This window comes from Mesoplodon bidens (genome assembly GCF_964165515.1).
Source record: "Mesoplodon bidens genome assembly, chromosome: 11".
Lineage (NCBI taxonomy): Eukaryota > Metazoa > Chordata > Mammalia > Artiodactyla > Ziphiidae > Mesoplodon > Mesoplodon bidens.
Genome location: NC_138167.1, coordinates 64,306,899 through 64,326,113, shown reverse-complemented (window position 1 = coordinate 64,326,113; position 19,215 = coordinate 64,306,899). Strand labels below are relative to the sequence as shown.

Sequence of the window (19,215 nt, the reverse complement as noted above, 5' to 3'; positions counted from 1 at the left end):
CGGGGGACAAGGCACCTGCCTGCTGCTCACCTCAGGCTGCCGGGTAGAGCCTCCATGCAGGAGACCACCTCTCACCGCCCACTGACAGGGAAAGCCAATGCTTGCAGCATTCCCCACAAAAGAGTTACACACAACTGCCGAAAACCCAGAACTTGAACATCTTCATTAAAAACCACGAAGCTTAAACTAGAAAAAGAAACAAAACGTTCTGATGTAACCCTGGGCGGTATCATGGAAATGAGAAAAGGCAGTGGTTGGGCTTCTGAAAGAGGATTTAACGGCTGTTCTATAGAACATGCCAGACCGCGACCCCGGGTGAGTTACAGCTCAGACTCAACAAGTAAACATGCAGAGGAGGACAGAGGATGGAAGGGACAGAATGAAACCCAAACTCCCTGAACTGACATTTCAAGGCTCTCTTCTTTCTTTTTTTTTTAAATTTAATAAATTTATTTATTTATTTATTTTTGGCTGTGTTGGGTCTTCGTTGTTGCATGCGGGCTTTCTCTAGTTGCGGTGAGCGGGGGCTACTCTTCGTTGTGGTGCGCGGGCTTCTCATTGTGGTGGCTTCTCTTGCTGCGGAGCATGGGCTCTAGGCGCTCGGGCTTCAGTACTTGTAGCACGCGGACTCAGTAGTTGTGGCTCGCAGGCTCTAGAGCGCAGGCTCAGTAGTTGTGGCGCACAGGCTTAGTTGCTCCGTGGCATGTGGGATCTTCCCGGACCATGGCTCGAACCTGTGTCCCGTGCATTGGCAGGCGGATTCTTAACCACTGCACCACCAGGGAAGCCCTCAAGGCTCTCTTCTTACTGCCCACTTATCCCTCTGGTCACACGGCACCCTGGCCACCAGCTGCCCTTCAGCACATGCAAACAAACTTTCGTGAGCATCTAACTTTGGCATAAGCATCATCTTTCTGTACCTTTCTTTTTTTTTTTCGCCACACTGTGTGGCTTGGCAGGATCTTAGTTCCTGACCAGGGATCAAATCCAGGCCCCCAGCAGGGAAAGCCCGAAATCCTAACCACTGGACCACCAGGGAATTCCCTTTCTTGGTCTTTTTAGCTGCACCCCCTACAGAAACCTGGAAAGAAAAGAGGGAAGAGGAAAGGAGGGGCAACGAGAAGGATGTGAAAGGCAGGGGGATGCGCTTAAGCAAACGTCAGGAGCGCTGGGAGGAAGGGTGGTCGAGAGGAACTCAGATTCCTCCCACGCCTGTCGGATCCGACTCCATGTGCTTTACGCCTCTGTACCTGCTCCCATCACCTGGTCAGCCACCAGGCCACTTGAGCACTCTTGTTTGTCTTCCCATTTTCTCTTCCTCCATCCTGACTGAAAGCATGAGAACCTGCTAGGTGAAGGTCTCAGACCCATCTGATGCTCAAAAAGTAACTGGTGAAAACAATCAACAAAAAGCCAAAAGTCAGGAGGAAGAAAGAAGATTTCCCAGGCTGCTTGAAGCTCTGAGTCAGAACTCCAGTCTTCTGCATTGCTCATTGGATGGCGCTTCTCAGACAAATGGTGTCCTTCTTTCAACAGTTATCACACTGCAAAACACTGCTCTGATCATCTCCAGAGACCTGGAAAAAAGGTTTGACAAAACCCAACACCAGTTCACGATAAAAACACACAACAAACTAGGAATAGAAAGGAACCTCTTCAGTTGTGTCAAGAAAGCTATGAAAAGCCCACAGCTATCATCACAATAGGCCAGAAACAAGACAAGGATGTCAGCTCTTGCCACTTCTTTTTTTTTGGCTGTGGACCATTTTTAAAGTCTTTATTGAATTTGTTACAATATTGCTTCTGTTTTATGTTTTGTTTTTTTGGCCTCGAGGCATGTGGGATCCTAGTTCCCCGATCAGGGATCGAACCGCACCCCCTGCACTAGAAGGTGAAGTCTTAACCACTGGACTGCCAGGGAAGTCCCAGCTCTTGCCACTTCTATCCAACATTATCTAGAAGGTCTAGCCAGGCAACTAGGCAAAGAAAAGAAAAGGCATCTGATTGGAAAGGAAGAAGTAAAACAATCTACTCACAGATGACATATCTTGCATATAGAAATCCACTAAACAACTATTAGAACTGATCAGTGAGTGGAGCAAAGTTCCAGGATACAAGATCAATACACCAAAATCAATTATATTTCTATACACTGACAGTGAACAATCTGAAAATGGAATTAAGAAAACGATTCCATTTATAACCACACCAAAAATAATAAAATACTTAGGAATAAATTTAACAAAAAAGGTGCAAAATGTGTACTCTGAAAATTACAAAACACTGTTGAAAGAAATTAAAAACTGAAGTAAATGGAAAGACAGACACCCCATGATCACGGGTTGGAGGACACACTATTTTTTTTATAAGATGGTGACAACCCCAACCTGGTCTGCAGATTCAATGCAATCCCGCCCCCCTCAGAAATGGATAAGCTGATCCTAAAATTCATACAGAACAGCAAAGGACCCCAAACAGCCAAATAGCCAAAACAATCTTGAAAAAAAGGAACGAAGTCGGAGGATTCACACTTCCCAATTTCAAAATCTACTACAGAGCTACAGTAAACAAGACGGTGTGGTACTGGAGAGAGTCCAGAAATAGGTCCATACATCTGTGGTCAACTGGTTTTCGACAAAGGTCATAGAATGAGAAAAGAGTAGTCTTTTCTACAAATGGTGCTGGGACAACTGGAATCCATATGGAAAGAAATGAACTGGACCCCTACTTCACACCACATACAAAAATTAACTCAAAATGGATCAAAGACCTGTGTAAGGGCTAAAACTATAAAACTCTTAGGAGAAAACATAGGCATAAATCTTTGTGATTTTGGATTATGCAATGGCTTCTTAAATATAAGAAAAGCAACAAGCAACAAAGAGCATAAGTGGCAAAAGAAAAACAGATAAACTGAACTTCACCAAAGATGCTCAATATCATTAGCTGTCAGGGAAGTGCAAACTCAAATCACAATGAGATACCACTACTTGCCCATTGGGATGGCCATAATAAAAAAGACATAAAAACAAGTGTTGGTGATGATGTGGAGAAACCGGAACCCTCACACAGTGCTGGAGGGATGTAAAATGGTGCCGCCACTTTGGAAGACAGTCTGATAGTTCCTCAAACGGTTAAACACAGAGTTACCATATGACCCAGTAATTCCACTCCTAGGTTTATACCCAAGAGAAATGAAAACATTTAGTCCACACAAGGACTTGTCTGTGAATGTTCATAGCAGCATTATTTTGTATTATTATTGTATAATAATACAAAAGTGGAAAACCTAAACATGCATCAACTGAAGAATGATAAAATATGGTATATCCTTACAATAAAATATTGTTAGAAAATAAAACCAATGAAGTACTGACACATGCTGCGATGTGGATAAACCAGAGAAACAGGAAGCTAAGTCACACGAAACCCATCACAAAGACCACATATTCTGTGATTCCATTTACATGAAATGGCCAGAAAAGGCAAATCCACAGAGATAGAAAGTAGATTAGTAGTTGCCAGGGGCTGGGGGTGAGGGAGAGAGACCACCAACAGGTAGTAGTTTAAGACGTGAAGAAAATGCTCTAAAATTAATTGTGATTGTGCTTGCACAACTCTGTGAATATAATGATAAAAATCATTTAATTGTACACTTAAATAGGTAAATCTTTTGTGAATTATAAAATTTATAAAAAATATCACCCCATTTAATTCCTTTTTATTATCTTCTCTGCATTCCTTCAGAATTTACAAACAGAACAAGGTCAGAAGAGACAAAAAGAACTATAAAGAAGAGAGAATCAAAATGTTATTTCCTACCCTTCAGATGCTCTGAACAAGGGGTCTGTGGTCCCATCTTACCTGCGTCAATGGCACACGGGTAATGGTATCGGAAGGAGCAGCCTTTGTTGTAGCAGCCCAAGGTGGCGCCTGCCTCCTGGCAGTGGGAACATTTCTGAAAGCAAGGAAGAAGTCAGGCGTGTCAGCATCCCAACCTCACCCCTCTCCCCCAGGCCTTCCCCAGACCCCATGGGTCAGACCTCAGCGCATGTCTCTGCGGTTACAGGAGTCTGGCAGCAGGACAGGCTGTCAATTTCTAACCACCACTCACTGACCACACCATGCAAGGGATCCAGCAGTAATGTTTAAGGCCAGGCCTTACAAATGTTCACAAATAAATGAAACAACAAGACACAGGCGCCCAGCCCTGCCTTTGGTGTGCCCATTGTCCACCCGCCTGCGAGCCTGCCTGTCCTCTCTTCAGTCCTCACCACTATGGTGAACTGCCTACAGATCTTGCCCATCTATTTCTGTTGTGGAAGTCTGGGGTAGGAGAAGAGGGTACGATAGTAGAGTTATATATAAACCTTTTAGAATTAAAAGTGGAATTTGGTTTCTAGTTTTTATTTTCGTAAGATTTTATTTTTATTCTGCTTATCCCAAATGCCCAATACAAGTATATTTCTCTTTTCAGAAAATATGGGCTCCTGTGTGCAAACGGTATTTTTACACACAAATCCTATTTTAAAGGCACTAGGAAACCTGCCATGAATTTCTGGCTGAGACATTATTCTGTAATTGAGATGCTCCTCCTTCTTCGGTCAGGTTTTCGTAAAGTGGGGCACATCTCTATCATGTGATGCAGCTGCTATGAGCGCTCAGTCCTGTGTCCTGTCAACAATAATCGTACTTGGAAAAACCACACTGGCCCTACTGAGGAAAGATGCAGACCCTTCTGGTGGCCGAGGACACACAGCTAAGGCTACCTGAATGATACAGACACTTGTTCCTGATTCTAGGGAAAATAAAGGTGCACCATAAGCAGTTACACTTGTGGAAAATGGCTCCCCAACATATACTGCACCCTTCCTGGGGCAAAGCGACCAAAGGGCACTCTTCCCTCTTTTCTCTGTTGCCTGGGATGTCAGACTATCAGGGTCTGTGTGGCTTGCAGGCCTGCAGCAGTCAGGAATGCCTCACCTAATGAAGTGAAGCCCACCTGGACGGTGCCATGGAATGAACACCTCCAACTCACAGCAGCAGGAGCAGGATGACAGGGAGCTGGATCAAGCTTCCCTAATGCTGATGCTGATGGAAAACCACACAGATGCCACCAACAGCACAGCCCAACGCTCACCCTGAATAATGCGTCAGGCATCACCCGAATGATGCGGCTCATTTGGTCCTCCTAACTACCCTGCAACATCCCCACTCTACAAATGAGGTTCCTAAAGCACCGTAAGGGGAAGTAACCTGCTCCAGGTCAGAGCTGATCCCAGCTGACCACGCCTGGCATCCTCCAGAGGCAAATGCAGCAGGAACGGGGCTGTAAGACAGCCCTAGAAGACCAACATTCTTCTGGGTGCTGACAACCGGTAAATGTTTATCATGTGCCCTCACACCCTTGCCAAGAAACAAAAGACTACTTGGCCCAGAGTAAACCAAGGACAGTTGGCAGCTTCTCGGGCAGCCCTAGACTTTATCTGCTTTTATCAGTGCCACAGGGCACCTTCAGTACAAAGGTCTCACCATCAACCAGAGGGAATGAACATGGTTAATTTCTCAGTGGTCACCCATATCCATTCCCATTACACCCCTTCCTCCTAAAGGAGCCTCGAACGGTCAGCCATCCAGAGGACTCATGCTCCAGGCCCTCCCCACACCCCTGGGGGGTGAATCTCAGTGGTGGCCATTTAGGAATGGGTGTGTCAAGCATTTCTGGTAATGAAGTCTGCAGGGAAAGGGACTTCTGGGAAAGTTTTGCACCCTTAACAAGGACACAAGACAGAAAGGCAGGAACAGGCCATCTTCTCGCTCGACCTCTGTGAGAAGGGGATGATGAGATCTGTAGCAACCATCTTGTCACCACAAGGGGACAGCTCTGAAGACAGAGCCCAACCTGCTGAGGGCTGCAGAGTGACAGGATGGAGAGAACCTGGATTTCTGTGACATGATTAGCACTAAAGTAACCAACCCCGGGACCATCCCATCTCCAGACTTGTTAAGGGGGAGGACACTTTTCTTAAAAAAAAAAAAAAATCACTTTTTAGTTTAATTCTGTAACTTGCAGTCAAAATATCCTGATTGATACAGAAAGGGAACTAGTACTTGAGGCCCTGCTGTATAAGGTTAAGGATGTGGGCTCTGGAACCTAAATAACTCCCTGGTAAGTGATTCTACCACTGACCATCTTTGTGTTGTTCTTGGCCAAAGTCTTAAACTTTGTTTCTTCAAGCTGCAAACGTAGACCTGGTAATACAATCTACCTCACAGAGATATTGTGAGGGTTCAATGTGTTAATCCAGGCTTACAACAGTGGCTGGATCAAAAATGCTCTGTAAATGTGACCCAAGATGACCATGCGCCAGACACACGACACAGACTGACAAACAGCCACCTGTGGAGCAGCCCTGTCATCACCCTCGGATCCGAACACTGTCCATTTCCTTCCTACCTCAACACACACCCCTCTGCCCCCGGCAGGGCTTCTCAAAGCTTCTTGCCCTGAACCAGCCCACAGGCCCCATTTTTCTCATAAAGAAAGCAAACCCATCCCTCACCAGGAAATCACATCAATAAAATGATGCATGCTTCTTTCAATTAAAAAAGCACAATTAACTTACTATATTACTTCCAGAGGAGGAAGACCCTGCATGACCTATTAGGTAGGGCCTTAGAGAAAGGACCTTAAAGAGTTTAGGTCAGTGGTTCTCAAAGTGTGGTCCCTGGACCAGCAGCATCAGCATCAGCATCAGCTGGGAACTTGTTCGAAATGCAAATTTTGGGATTCTGGGAAGATTGTAGAGTAGTAGCACTGGGAATCTGTCCCCACACCTGGAAAATAACTGCACTGGCAGAATCTGTCTGATGTAATTGCTCTGGAGCTCTGGAGTCTGTTGAAGACCTGCAACTTCCAGGGGAGATGTGGATGGTAAACAGCAGTTAATTCTGCCCACCTCCCACTCCCAGCCAAGTGGCAGGCAACCTAACTATACATGTTAAGGAACTACGAAAAGAAGAACAAACTAAACCCAAAGCTAGCAGAAGGAAGGAAATAATAAGGATTAGAACAAAAATAAATGAAACAGAGAACAGACAGAGAATAGTAGAGAAAAACCCAAGCGGGGACATTACTATTGATTCTACAGAAATAAAAAGGATTATAAGAGAGTACTATGAGCAACTGTACACTAGCAAATTGGATAATCTAGATGAAATGCACAAATTTCCAGTAACACAAAACCTACCAAGATTAACTCACAAAGAAATAAAGATTTGAATAGATCTATAATTAGTACGGAGATTGAATCAGTAGTCAAAAACCTCCTGAAAAAGAAAAGCCTTGGACCCGATGATGGCTTCACTGGTAAATTCTACCAAACATTTAGGAATGAACTAGTACCAGTCCTTGGGAAACTTTTCCCAAAAATTGAAGAGAAGGGGACATTTTCAAAATCATTCTACTGAGGCCAGCATCACCCGATACCAAAGCCGGAAAATGGTGTGTGCGCACACACACAGACACAAAAACCCTACAGACCAATGTCCTTTATGAACAGTGATGCAAAAATCTCCAACAAAACACTAGCAAACAGAATCCAACAGCACATTAAAAGGGTTATACACCATGACCAGGTGGGATTCACTCCTGGAATGCAAGGATGGTACAACACACAGAAATCAATGTAATACGTTACGTCAACAGCATGAGGGAAATAACTACATGCATGACCACCTCATTATATGCAGAAAAAACATTTGACAAAATTTAACACCTTTTATGATAAAAACACTCAACAAACTAGGAATAGAAGGAAACAAAAGACGTATATGAAAAACTGAGAAGGATTATCATACTCAATGGTAAAAGACAAGTGGTGTTTCTTTTAAGATGAGGAACAAACAAGGACACTTGCTTTCACCACTTCTATTCACCATAGCACTGGAAATTCTAGCCATAACAATTAAGAAAGAAAAAGAAATAAAAGGGGTCCAAACTGGAAAGAAAAAGGTAAAATTATCTGTTTGAAGATATGATCTTACATGTAGAAAACCCTAGAGATCACAAAACAACAAAAAACAAAAACCCTGCTAGAACTAATAAATGAATTCAGCAAAGTAGCAGGATACAAAGTCAACACAGAAAAATCAGTTGCATTTCTGTACATGAACAATGAACAATCTGAAAAGGAAATTACAACAACAATTTGATTCTCAATAGCATCAAAAAGAATAAAATACTTAGGAATTAACTAAGGAAGTGAAAGACGTACAATGAAAACTACAAAACATTGCTGAAAGAAATTAAAGAAGACATGAATAAATGGCAACACATCCCATGCTCATGGATTAGAAAACTTAGTGTTATTAAAATGTTTACAAAGTGATCTACAGGGTGACCTACAGAGTCAATGCAATCTATCAAATCCCAACGACGTTTTTTGCAAAAATAGAAAAACCTATCCTAAAATTTATATGGAGTCTTTTTTGTTGTTGTTGTGCCACACAGCTTGCAGGATCTTAGTTCCCCAACTAGGGATTGAACCCGGGCCCTTGGCAGTGAAAGCACAGAGTCCTAACCTCTGGACCGGCAGGTAATTCCCATGTGGAATATTAAGGTAACCTGAATAGCCAAAACAATCTTGAAAAAGAACAATGCCAGAGGACCCATACTTCTGATTTCAAAGCTTACTACAAAGCTACAGTAGTCAACAGTGTAGCACTGACATAAAAACAGAGATATAGACCAATGGAATAGAATAGAGAGCCCAGAAATAAACCCTTCCATATATGGTTAAATGATTTTTGAAAAGGGTGCCAAGATCATCCAATGGGGAAAGGACAGTCTTTTCAACAAATGATGCAGGGAAAACTGGATATCCACATGCAAAAGAATGAAGCTGGACCCTTACCTAACAGCATATATAAAAATCAACTAACAAAGGATCAAGGACCTAAATGTAAGACCTAAAACAATAAAACTCTTAGAAGAAAACATGAAACAAAAGTTTCATGACATTGGATTTGGCAATGATTTTTTGGTTATGACACCAAAGGCCCACATAACAAAAAGTAGACAAATTGGACTTCGTGAAAGTTTTAAAATGTTGTGCATCAAAATACACTAGCAACAGAGTAAAAAGATAACATACAGGATGGGAGAAACTATTTGAAAATCAGATATCTGATAAGGGATTAATATCCAGAATATATAGAGAACTCCTAAAACTTCACCAAATAACAACAACAACAACAAAAAACCCCAACCAAAACAAAAAACCCAACCCATTTCAACAATGGGCAAAGGACTTGAATAGACACTTTTTCAAAGGAGATATACAAATGGCCAATAAACAAAGGAAAAAAAGCTCAACATCACTCATCATTAGGGAAATGCAAATCAAAACCAAAATGAGATACCACTTCACACCCATTAAAATAACTACTATCAAACAGAAAAGCACAGTGTTGAAACGGGAACACTTGGGCACTATTGGTGGGAATGTAAAATGGTACAAACACTATGGAAAACAGTATGGTCGCTCTTCAAAAAATTAAAAATAGAATTATCATATAATCCAGCAAGTCCACTTTTGCATATATATCCCACCAACATGAAAGCAGAGTATGAAAAGTATTTGTACACCCATGTTCACAGCAGCATTATTCACAATAGCTAATATGTGGAAGCAACTCAAGTGTCCATCGATGGATGAATGGCTAAGCGAAATATGGTATATGCATACAATGGAATATTTTTCACTCTTAAAAAGGAAGGAAATTCTGACACATGCTACAACCTTGAGGACATTGTGCTAAGTGAAATAAGCTAGTCAGCAAAAAACAAATACTATATGACTCAACTTATATGAGGTATCTAGAATAATTTAATGATAGTATAATGGTGGTTGCCATGGTATGGAGGGAGGAGAAAGTGTGGAGTCTTATTTAATGGGTATAGAGTTTCAGTTTTTTTTTTTAAACCTGCAAACAGATTTTTTTAAAATTAACTTATTTAATTTATTTATTTTTGGCTGCGTTGGGTCTTCATCGCTGTGCGCGGGCTTTCTCTAGTTGCGGCGCGAGGGCTTCTCATTGTGGTGGCTTCTCTTGTTGCAGAGCACAGGCTCTAGGCATGTGGGCTTCAGTAGTTGTAGCACACGGACTCAGCAGTTGTGGCTCCCGGGCTCTAGAGTGCAGGCTCAGTAGTTGTGGCGCACGGGCTTAGTTGCTCTGTGGCATGTGGGATCTTCCCGGACCAGGGCTGGAACCTGTGTCCCCTGCATTGGCAGGCAGATTCTTAACCACTGTGCCACTAGGGAAGCCCTAGAGTTTCAGTTTTACAAGGTGAAAACAGTTATAGGGACGTATGGTGGTGATGGTTACACAACAATGTGAAGGTATTTAATACCACTATGTACTTAAAAACGATGTATTGGGTTGGCAAAAAAGTGCTTCGGTTTTTAAGTAAAAATAAAAGACACATTTTTCATTTTCACCAAGAACTTTATCGAACAACATATGCATCCTTTTGTTCCACTATCTTCTGCCATTTTTCAGGCATCTTTGTAATTCCATCTTCCCAAAACTTTTTATCTTTTTGAGCAAAGAACTGTTCCAGGTGCCTTTTACAGTCTTCCAGGGAACTGAAATTTTTTCCATTTAGAGTATTTTGTAAAGACGGAAATAAATGGAAATCCGAAGGTGCAATATCTGGTAAAAACAGTGGATGAATCAGAACTTCCCAGCCAAGCTGTAACAGTTTTTGCCTGGTCAGCAAAGAAATATGCGGTCTTGCGCTATCCTGATGGAAGATTATGCATTTTCTGTTGACTAATTCCGGATGCTTTTCGTAGAGTGCACTTTCAGTTGGTCTAATTAGGAGCAGTACTTGTTGGAATTAATTGTTTGGTTTTCCGGCAGGAGCTCATAATAGAGGACTCCCTTCCAATCCCACCATATACAACTTCTTTGGTGTGGTTGGTGGTGGTTCATTTCGCTGGCCCCACGATCTCTTCCATTCCACATTATTGTACAGTATCTACTTTTCATCGCCTGTCACAATTTGTTTTAAAAATAGAATGTTTTCATTACGTTTAAATAGAAAATCGCATGCGGAAATATGGTCAAGAAGGTTTTTTTCGCTTAACTTATGTGGAACCCAAACATCAAAGCAATTAACATAATCAAGCTGGTGCAAATGATTTTCAATGCTTGATTTGGATATTTTGAGTATGTTGGCTATCTCCCGCATGGTATAACATTGATTGTTCTCAGTTAAAGTCTCAATTTGATTGCTATCAACTTCAACTGGTCTACCTGACCATGGAGCATCATCCAGTGAGAAATCTCCAGCACAAAGCTTTGCAAACCATTTTTGACACGTTTGATCAGTCACCGCACCCTCTCCATATACTGAACAGATCTTTTGTTGCGTTTCAGTTGGGTTTTTACCTTTCTTGAAATAACAAAGCATAATACGCCAAAAATGTTGCTTTTTCCTTCCATCTTCAATATTAAAATGGCTACACAAAAATTCACCAATTTTGATGTCATTTTTTAAATGCATGCTGATGCAACAGCTGTCACGATACAATCTAACAAAATTGTTTCGAATGAAGTTAAAGACAACCAAGCGCTACTAGAGCCATCTTACAGAAACAAACAAACCTTCTGGCTAACCTAATACTTAAAAATGGTTAAACCTACAGCTACTAACATCATACTCAATGGTGAAAAGCTGAAAGCATTTCCTCTAAGATCAGGAACAAGACAAGGATGTCCACTCTTGCCACTTTTATTCAACATAGTTTTGGAAGTCCTAGCCACAGCAATCAAAGAAGAAAAAGAAACAGAAGGAATCCAAACTGGAAAAGTAAAACTGTCATTGTTTGTAGATGATATACTATACATAGAAAATCTAAAGACGCTAACAGAAAACTACGAGAGCTCATCAATGAATTCAGTAAAGCTGCAGGACACAAAATTAATACACAGAAATCTACTGCATTTCTATACATTGACAACAAAAGATCAGAAAGAGAAATTAAGGAAACAATCTCATTTATCATCTCATCAAAAAGAATAAAATAGGGAATTCCCTGGCGGTCCAGTGGTTAGGACGCCACACTTCCACCTCAGGGGCACGGGTTTGATCCCTGGTCAAGGAACTATAAGATCTCACATGCTGCATGGCACAGCCAAACAAAAAGAACAAGAACAAAATACCTAGGAAAAAGCCTACCTAAGGAGGCAAAAGACCTGTACTCTGAGAACTGTAAGATGCTTATGAAAGAAATTGAAGATGACACAAACAGATGGTAAGATATACTGCTTTCTCAGATTGGAAGAATCAATATTGCTAAAATGACTATACTACCCAAGTCAGCCTACAGAGTCAATGCAATCCCTATCCAATTACCAATGGCATTTTACACAAAACTAGAACAAAAAAAGTTTTAATTTGTATGTAAACACAAATAGCCTGAACAGCCAAAGCAATCTTGAGAAAGAAAAATGGAGCTGGAGGAATCAGGCTCCCTGATTTCAGGCTATACTACAAAGCTACAGTAATCAGAACAGTACTGTACTGGACCAAAAACAGACATATAGATCAATGCAATAGGATAGAAAGCCCAGAAATAAACCCATGCACCTATGGCCAATTAATCTACGACAAAGAAGGCAAGAATATAGAAAGGAAAAAAGACAGTCTCTTCAGTAAGTGGTGCTGGGAAAACTGGACAGCTACATGTAAAAGAATGAAATTAGAACATTCTCTAACACCATATACAAGAATAAACTCAAACTGGATTAAAGACCTATATGTAAGACTGGATACTATAAAACTACACTAGAGGAAAACATAGGCAGAACACTCTTTGACATAAATCGCAACAGTATCTTTTTGGATCTGTCTCCTAGAGTAATGGAAATAAAAACAAAAATAAACAAATGGGACCAAATTAAACTTAAAAGCTTTTACACAGCAAAGGAGACCATAAACAAAATGAAAAGACAACCTACAGAATGGGAGAAAATATTTGCGAACAATGTGACTGACAAGGGATTTCCAAAATATACAAACAGCTCATACAGCTCAATATCAAAAAAACAAACAACCCAATCAAAAAATGGGCAGAAGATCTAAATAGACATTTCTCCAAAGAAGACATATAGATGGTCAACAGGCACATGAAAAGATGCTCAACATCATTATTAGAGAAATGCAAATCAAAACTGCACTGAGGTACCACCCCACTCTGGCCAGAATGGCCATCATAAAAAAGTCTACAAATAATAAATGCTGGAGAGGGTGTGGAGAAAAAAGAACCCTCTTGCACTGCTGGTGGGAATATATATTGATACAGTCACTATGGAGAACGGTATGGAGGTTCCTTAAAAAACTAAAAACAGAGTTACCATATGATCCTGCAATCCCACTCCTGGGCGTATATATGGAGAAAACTATAGTTCAAAAAGATACATGCACCCCAATATTCACTGCAGCACTATTTACAATAGCCAAGACATGGGAACAACCTAAAGGCTCATCAACAGATGACTTGATAAAGATGTGGTATGTATACACAATGGAATATTCTCAGGCACAGAAAAGAATGAAATAATGCCATTTGCAGCAACATGGACGGACCTAGAGATTACCACACAAAGTGAAGTGAACCAGACAGAGACAGACAAATATCATATGATATCGCTTATATGTGGCATCTTAAAAAAAAAAAGAAAAGGAAGATAAAAGTGAACTTATTTCCAAAACTTACAGTTACCAAAGGGGGAAGGGGGGGTGGGGAGGGATAAAAAAGGACGTTGGGATTAACATATACACATACTATATACAAAATAGATAAACAACGAGGATCTACTGTATAGCACAGGGAACTATACTCAATATTTTGTAATAATCTATAAGGGAAAAAATCTGGAAAAGAATATATATATATATGTACAACTGAATCACTGTGCTGTACACCTGAAACTAACGTGATATTGTAAATCAACTATACTTCAATAAAAAACAAAAAAAAAGTTAAGATGGTAAATTTTATGTTAAGTGTATTTCAGCACAATAAAAGAATTTAAAAGATAAAGAAATCCAAATTCTCAAGCCCCATGTCAATGTGCAACAAATCTCCAGGCAATTCTGATGCTCCAATACAGTTTGAGAACCACTGGTCCAATTTCAACTCCCCAACTTTTAAAAATTAATTTTATTTTGGCTGCACTGGTTCTTCATTGTGGCGTGCGGGCTTCTCTAGTGCAGTGTGCGGGCTTAGTTGCGGTACATGGGATCTTAGTTCCCCAACCAGTCATCGAACCCTGGCCCCCTGCATTGGGAGCGCGGAGACTTAACCACTGGACCACCAGGGAAGTCCCGTCAACTCCCCAACTTTTTAGATGAGGAAAACAAAGGCCCAGAGAGATGCTATGACTGGCTGAGGTAGGGTTTCAGAATTCCTGGGAGCCATTTAGTGCTTTCGCCACTATACTTCTGTCCCCGGCAGACTAATGTAGACAGTGGGGCATGATAGGCAGAACTGACTCCCAAAGATGTCAAAGATGTCCAACCTCATCCTCAAAATCTTTGCCTCACAGCAATGGGACTGTGCAGATGGGGAGGGTAAGCTGGATTATCCAGGTGGCCCCAATCTAATCACATGGTTCCATAAAGTAAAGAACCTCTCCCAGAAGTATCAGAGCTGCAGGCTTTAGGGAGATGTAATAATGAAAGCAGGGTCAGAGAGATGCAACACTGCTGGATTTGAAGATGGAGGAAGAGGCCATGAGCCAAGAATGTGGGCAGCCTTTAGAAGCTGGAAAAGACAAGAAAAATTCTTCCCTAGAGCCTCCAGAAAGGAACACAGCCCTGCTGATGCCTTAATCTGAACTGTAAGATAACAAGTGTGTGTTTTCAGCCACTGAGTTTGTGGTAATATGTTACAGCAGTGATAGAAATCTAGTAAGTGGGGATTTCCTGAGAATCTCACAGTAAGAGAAGCGACCGTTCATTTTCCTGTTACATCCCTCAGTGTAACAAGTTTCTCCCTCATGGAAACCCCCACAATTTCACTCACTCTTTTTATTAGGCATCAGACTTGTCTGGCATCAGATCAGTGACACTGGAACTGGAAGAGACACTGGGTCTGTCTTCAACACCTTTTTTTTTTCTGGTTCAAAAAGAGGCTAGAAGCAAGGTGACCTGCTGAAGATCCCGTAACTAGAAGTACCAGAACTTAGAACTAAAGCCTTTTTTCTTCTGAACACCAAGGTTCAACCATTCTTTATACCACACTGTGCTGCCTTCTAGTCCCCTTCATTTACTCAACTATCCAACATTTGAAAAGTACTTCCTACATGCCAGGTGCCAAAGACAATATAAAAACTTATCTGTATAATAGCTTCTGTTTCTATTCACCCCTTCTATCCTAAAATCAATACCCAGGGCAGTACCATTTCCAACTGGATTTTTTGTTCTTTAGTTTTTACCTGAAGAAACTATGTATACTACCACTCTCCCATAGTGCAAATAATTTAATAAAGTCAGTGTACAGCTAAATGTCCTTTGTTTTTTCTTTTTTTTTCCCCTCTTGCGGCACGCGGGCCCCTCACTGCTGCGGCCTCTCCCGCCGCGGAGCACAGGCTCCGGACGCGCAGGCTCAGCGGCCATGGCCCACCGCTCTGCGGCATGTGGGATCCTCCAGGACCAGGGCACGAACCTGTGCCCCCCCACCATCGGCAGGCGGACTCCCAACCACTGCGCCGCCAGGGAAGCCCAATGTCCTTTGTTTTTGACACCACTGTTGTTACAAGTTTAATGATATTCATCTCCAGGAGAGATAAGTCCACACAATACTGTTCCCCACACAAGTGAGACACACAGTGGGTCTTTTCAATCATGGTTTCTAAATCAAAGTACTTTTTACAACAAGCAACGGTCCAATCACCTCAACTGTGAATCTTTCGTTTATTTAGGGGGGAATAAAAGTTATTTTTAAGCAACTGTGCATTTCTTGATACTGTAGATCTTGGGAAATACTGGAGGTGGCAAATTGCTGGTGCCGAATCACCTAAAAGTAGTTTAGTTCATATCCAAAGGAAGCTCTGAGGGAGAATTTTGCATGCCTCTTCATTTACAGAAATGTCTTTCCTATGAGATGTAACGGCGACCTGAATAGTCGCTCTGCTTAACGAGCATCTCTGAGCAGCCTCAGTGCACTGAAGCACTTGGGTCAGGGTATTGTTAGTGTTGATGATGATCAGTTCCGTTAGAGCTTTAAAGATCACAGACGTTGCCACTACTGTGCCCAAGCTGGCTTTTAGCCAGCATTGCACACACTTCTGCTCGTGCTTACGGTATTAACTTTTTCATGTCTGTCCACCCTCCACGCCCCCCCTCCCAAAACTGCGAGACTCATTCTTGTATCCTCAGGGCCCGGCACACTGTAGGAACTGTAAATGTGGGCTGATGGAATGAACGCGATGCCTGACACACTTGAGAACGTGGAGATAACTAACGAGAATACTCTTCAACATAAGTTAAAAAGCTGGTGCTAGTAGATCGTGGAACATGTGGAACAAGGTATGTGTTAATTTTTGGCCACCAGCAAGATCTTCCTTTTCCTTTTAATTACGCCTTCCATATCTAGGACAGAAGCCTCTGCCACCCGAGCAGTCTACTCCAGCCACGTGGCAGCGACACAGCCTATCTGTAAAGAGCTGCCCTCTTTACAGGTAGAGCTGCCCTGGGAGCAGCTTTCTTTGAGGCAACTCTGCACCCTGTCAATTTTCTTTCAAGAGCACTTCAAGGTGTTGGCCAAAGCAATACATATAAAACCCTCTATGTTTTGGGTTCTTGCTTCCTTAGAGTTTGATAATCTCTTTATGTCCCCTGAAAGCTCATGAGACCAGCTGGAAAGTTCTGCTGCTGTTTGCCATTCTCAAGACCTGGAAGAAGGGACTGGCACCGGCCTCTGGAGGCCACACCACAGCCCAGAGCACCACTAAGGCTTCAGAGCCCCCCTCAGGGGGGAGAGACACCCAGTCCTTCCCCATCCATTTACTCAGTGCTACGAGAGGTATATATTTTAAAGTAGCATCTATGTCCCATAGTTGTTCCAGCAAAACCATTAAATCTTAAAAAATTATGATGATACTAGTTTAAATACCATCAGTCATGTCAGCAGCATTCACTGGCTAACGGCTAACTGTGCCTTAAGACAAAAGCTCCCCGTCTGACCGGCTTTTCAGAATAAACATGGATGGTCTAATGTAAATACTACACTCGTGTGAAGCAGCACAGGGGCCAACGGAAAGAGAACCTGAGGGTGTCAGCTCTTGCATGAAAGCCAAAAAAGTCACATCAATTTTATCATCTGCAAAATGGGGCTAACAATACAGCTGACCCTTGAACAACTCAGGTTTGAACTGCCGGGTATTATACGTGGATGTTTTTCAATAGTAAACACTACAGTAGTACACAGTCCGTGGTTGGTTGAATCGGCAAAAGTGGAGGAACCGAGGGTATGGAGAGCTATCAGTTATACTCGGATTAATCCCCGTGCTGTTCAAGGGTCAACTTTGTTTTCCTTCCTCATAAAGTTGTTCGAAATAAGTGTGAGAGTGTTTTATAAACTAGAAAGTTACATAATTGTTAGGACTTAACATGTCTTTTTTTTTTTTTTTTTTTTTGCCACACAGTGCGGGATGCAGAATCTTAGGTCCATGACCAGGGATCAAACCCGTGCCCCCCTGCAGTGTAAGCACAGAGAGTCTTAACCATTGGACTGTCAGGGAAGTCCCTATTATGTGTCATATTTTTGGCAGTTACTGATGTCAAAATTAGAAAACACATACCAAGTAGATTCTATTAAATTAAGACAAAGTAAGTTTAAAAATTGTTTTTTGGAACTAATTTTTTCCTTTAGAATACTGCCTGCAACAAGCAAACCCTGGGTGGTCCTGAGCATCTGCTGTCAGTCTTTTTGTAATTTGAGTTGCTGTGTGTGTTTCAACAGTATTTCACCTCTGAGGGTGTGTATGGACAGCTCTTGGCCAAATCTCTGAACACTGCATCTCTTAGCTACTATTCACTATTACTTTCATTTTATTTCCCCTCCTAATTCTGTCCTTGAACAATACAGATTAATGGGAAGTATTTTTAATGTTTTGTGAAGCACTTTTGCATTGGAAGGAAAGGTTTTAAATAAACAAGGAGGGGCTTCTCCGGTGGCACAGTGGTTAAGAATCTGCCTGCCAATGCAGGGGACACGGGGTTTGAGCCCTGGTCTGGGAAGATCCCACATGCCGCGGAGCAACTAAGCCCGTGTGACACAACTACTGAGCCTGTGCTCCAGAGCCCGTGAACCACAACTACTGAAGCCCACACGCCTAGAGCCCGTGCTCCGCAACAAGAGAAGCCATGGCAATGAGAAGCCCGCACACCGCAATGAAGAGTAGCCCCCGCTCTCTGCAACTAGAGAAAGCCTGCACACAGCAACAAAGACCCAACACAGCCAAAAATAAATAAGTAAAATAAATAATAATAAAATTTAACAAACAAGGAATAAAGCAATCAAGTACAAATTAAACACTAGCAGGAGGTCATAAGTGTCCAAAGCTGAGCAAAACCAGAATGAGGAAAAGGGCCCTGTGGGCTGGCCTGCTGTGCTCTGTAGGTACTGCCCCCTGCCTGTTGTATGACGCTGACTCAGGCTGTCTGCACCAGTGTCACCTGCCACGTGCTCCTAGCCACAGTTCTCCCAGCCTGTCCCCACCCTTGTTATGCAACCCCTCACTCACGTCAGGATAATCTACAATAATTTCCACCTCTGCTTCTGGATCCCTCACGATGAGGGGCCGAGACCCAGCTGGTGGTTCTGATCCTCACAACACACCCAGAGCCTAGTGGCTCATCTTCTCTGCCTCCAGGATAGAGTCATCTGCTTCCCCTCAAAACCAGGAGAGAAAACACACATGCACAACTTTCTTTAATCCAACTGTCATCTTTTAGATATAAAAATCTGGGATAAAATTACTCATTTAGATTCCCATTTTCCTCCCATAAAAACCCCAGTCAAAAAGCGGTTCTGGGGGGCTTCCCTGGTGGCGCAGTGGTTGAGAATCTGCCTGCTAATGCAGGGGACACGGGTTCGAGCCCTGGGCTGGGAGGATCCCACATGCCGCGGAGCAACT

At 42.2% G+C, this 19,215-nt stretch overlaps 1 protein-coding gene across 2 annotated transcripts in view; it reads right to left on the bottom strand.

Moving 5' to 3' along the window:
- The window catches only part of TCF20 (transcription factor 20), a 97,481-nt gene that overhangs the window by 11,249 nt on the left and 67,017 nt on the right, over positions 1-19,215 (bottom strand). For both annotated transcript variants that reach the window (XM_081250336.1, XM_081250335.1), the window contains exon 3: positions 3,865-3,958. In XM_081250336.1, the coding sequence (XP_081106462.1) occupies positions 3,865-3,958 (94 nt within the window). The remainder of the gene's footprint in view (positions 1-3,864; positions 3,959-19,215) is intronic.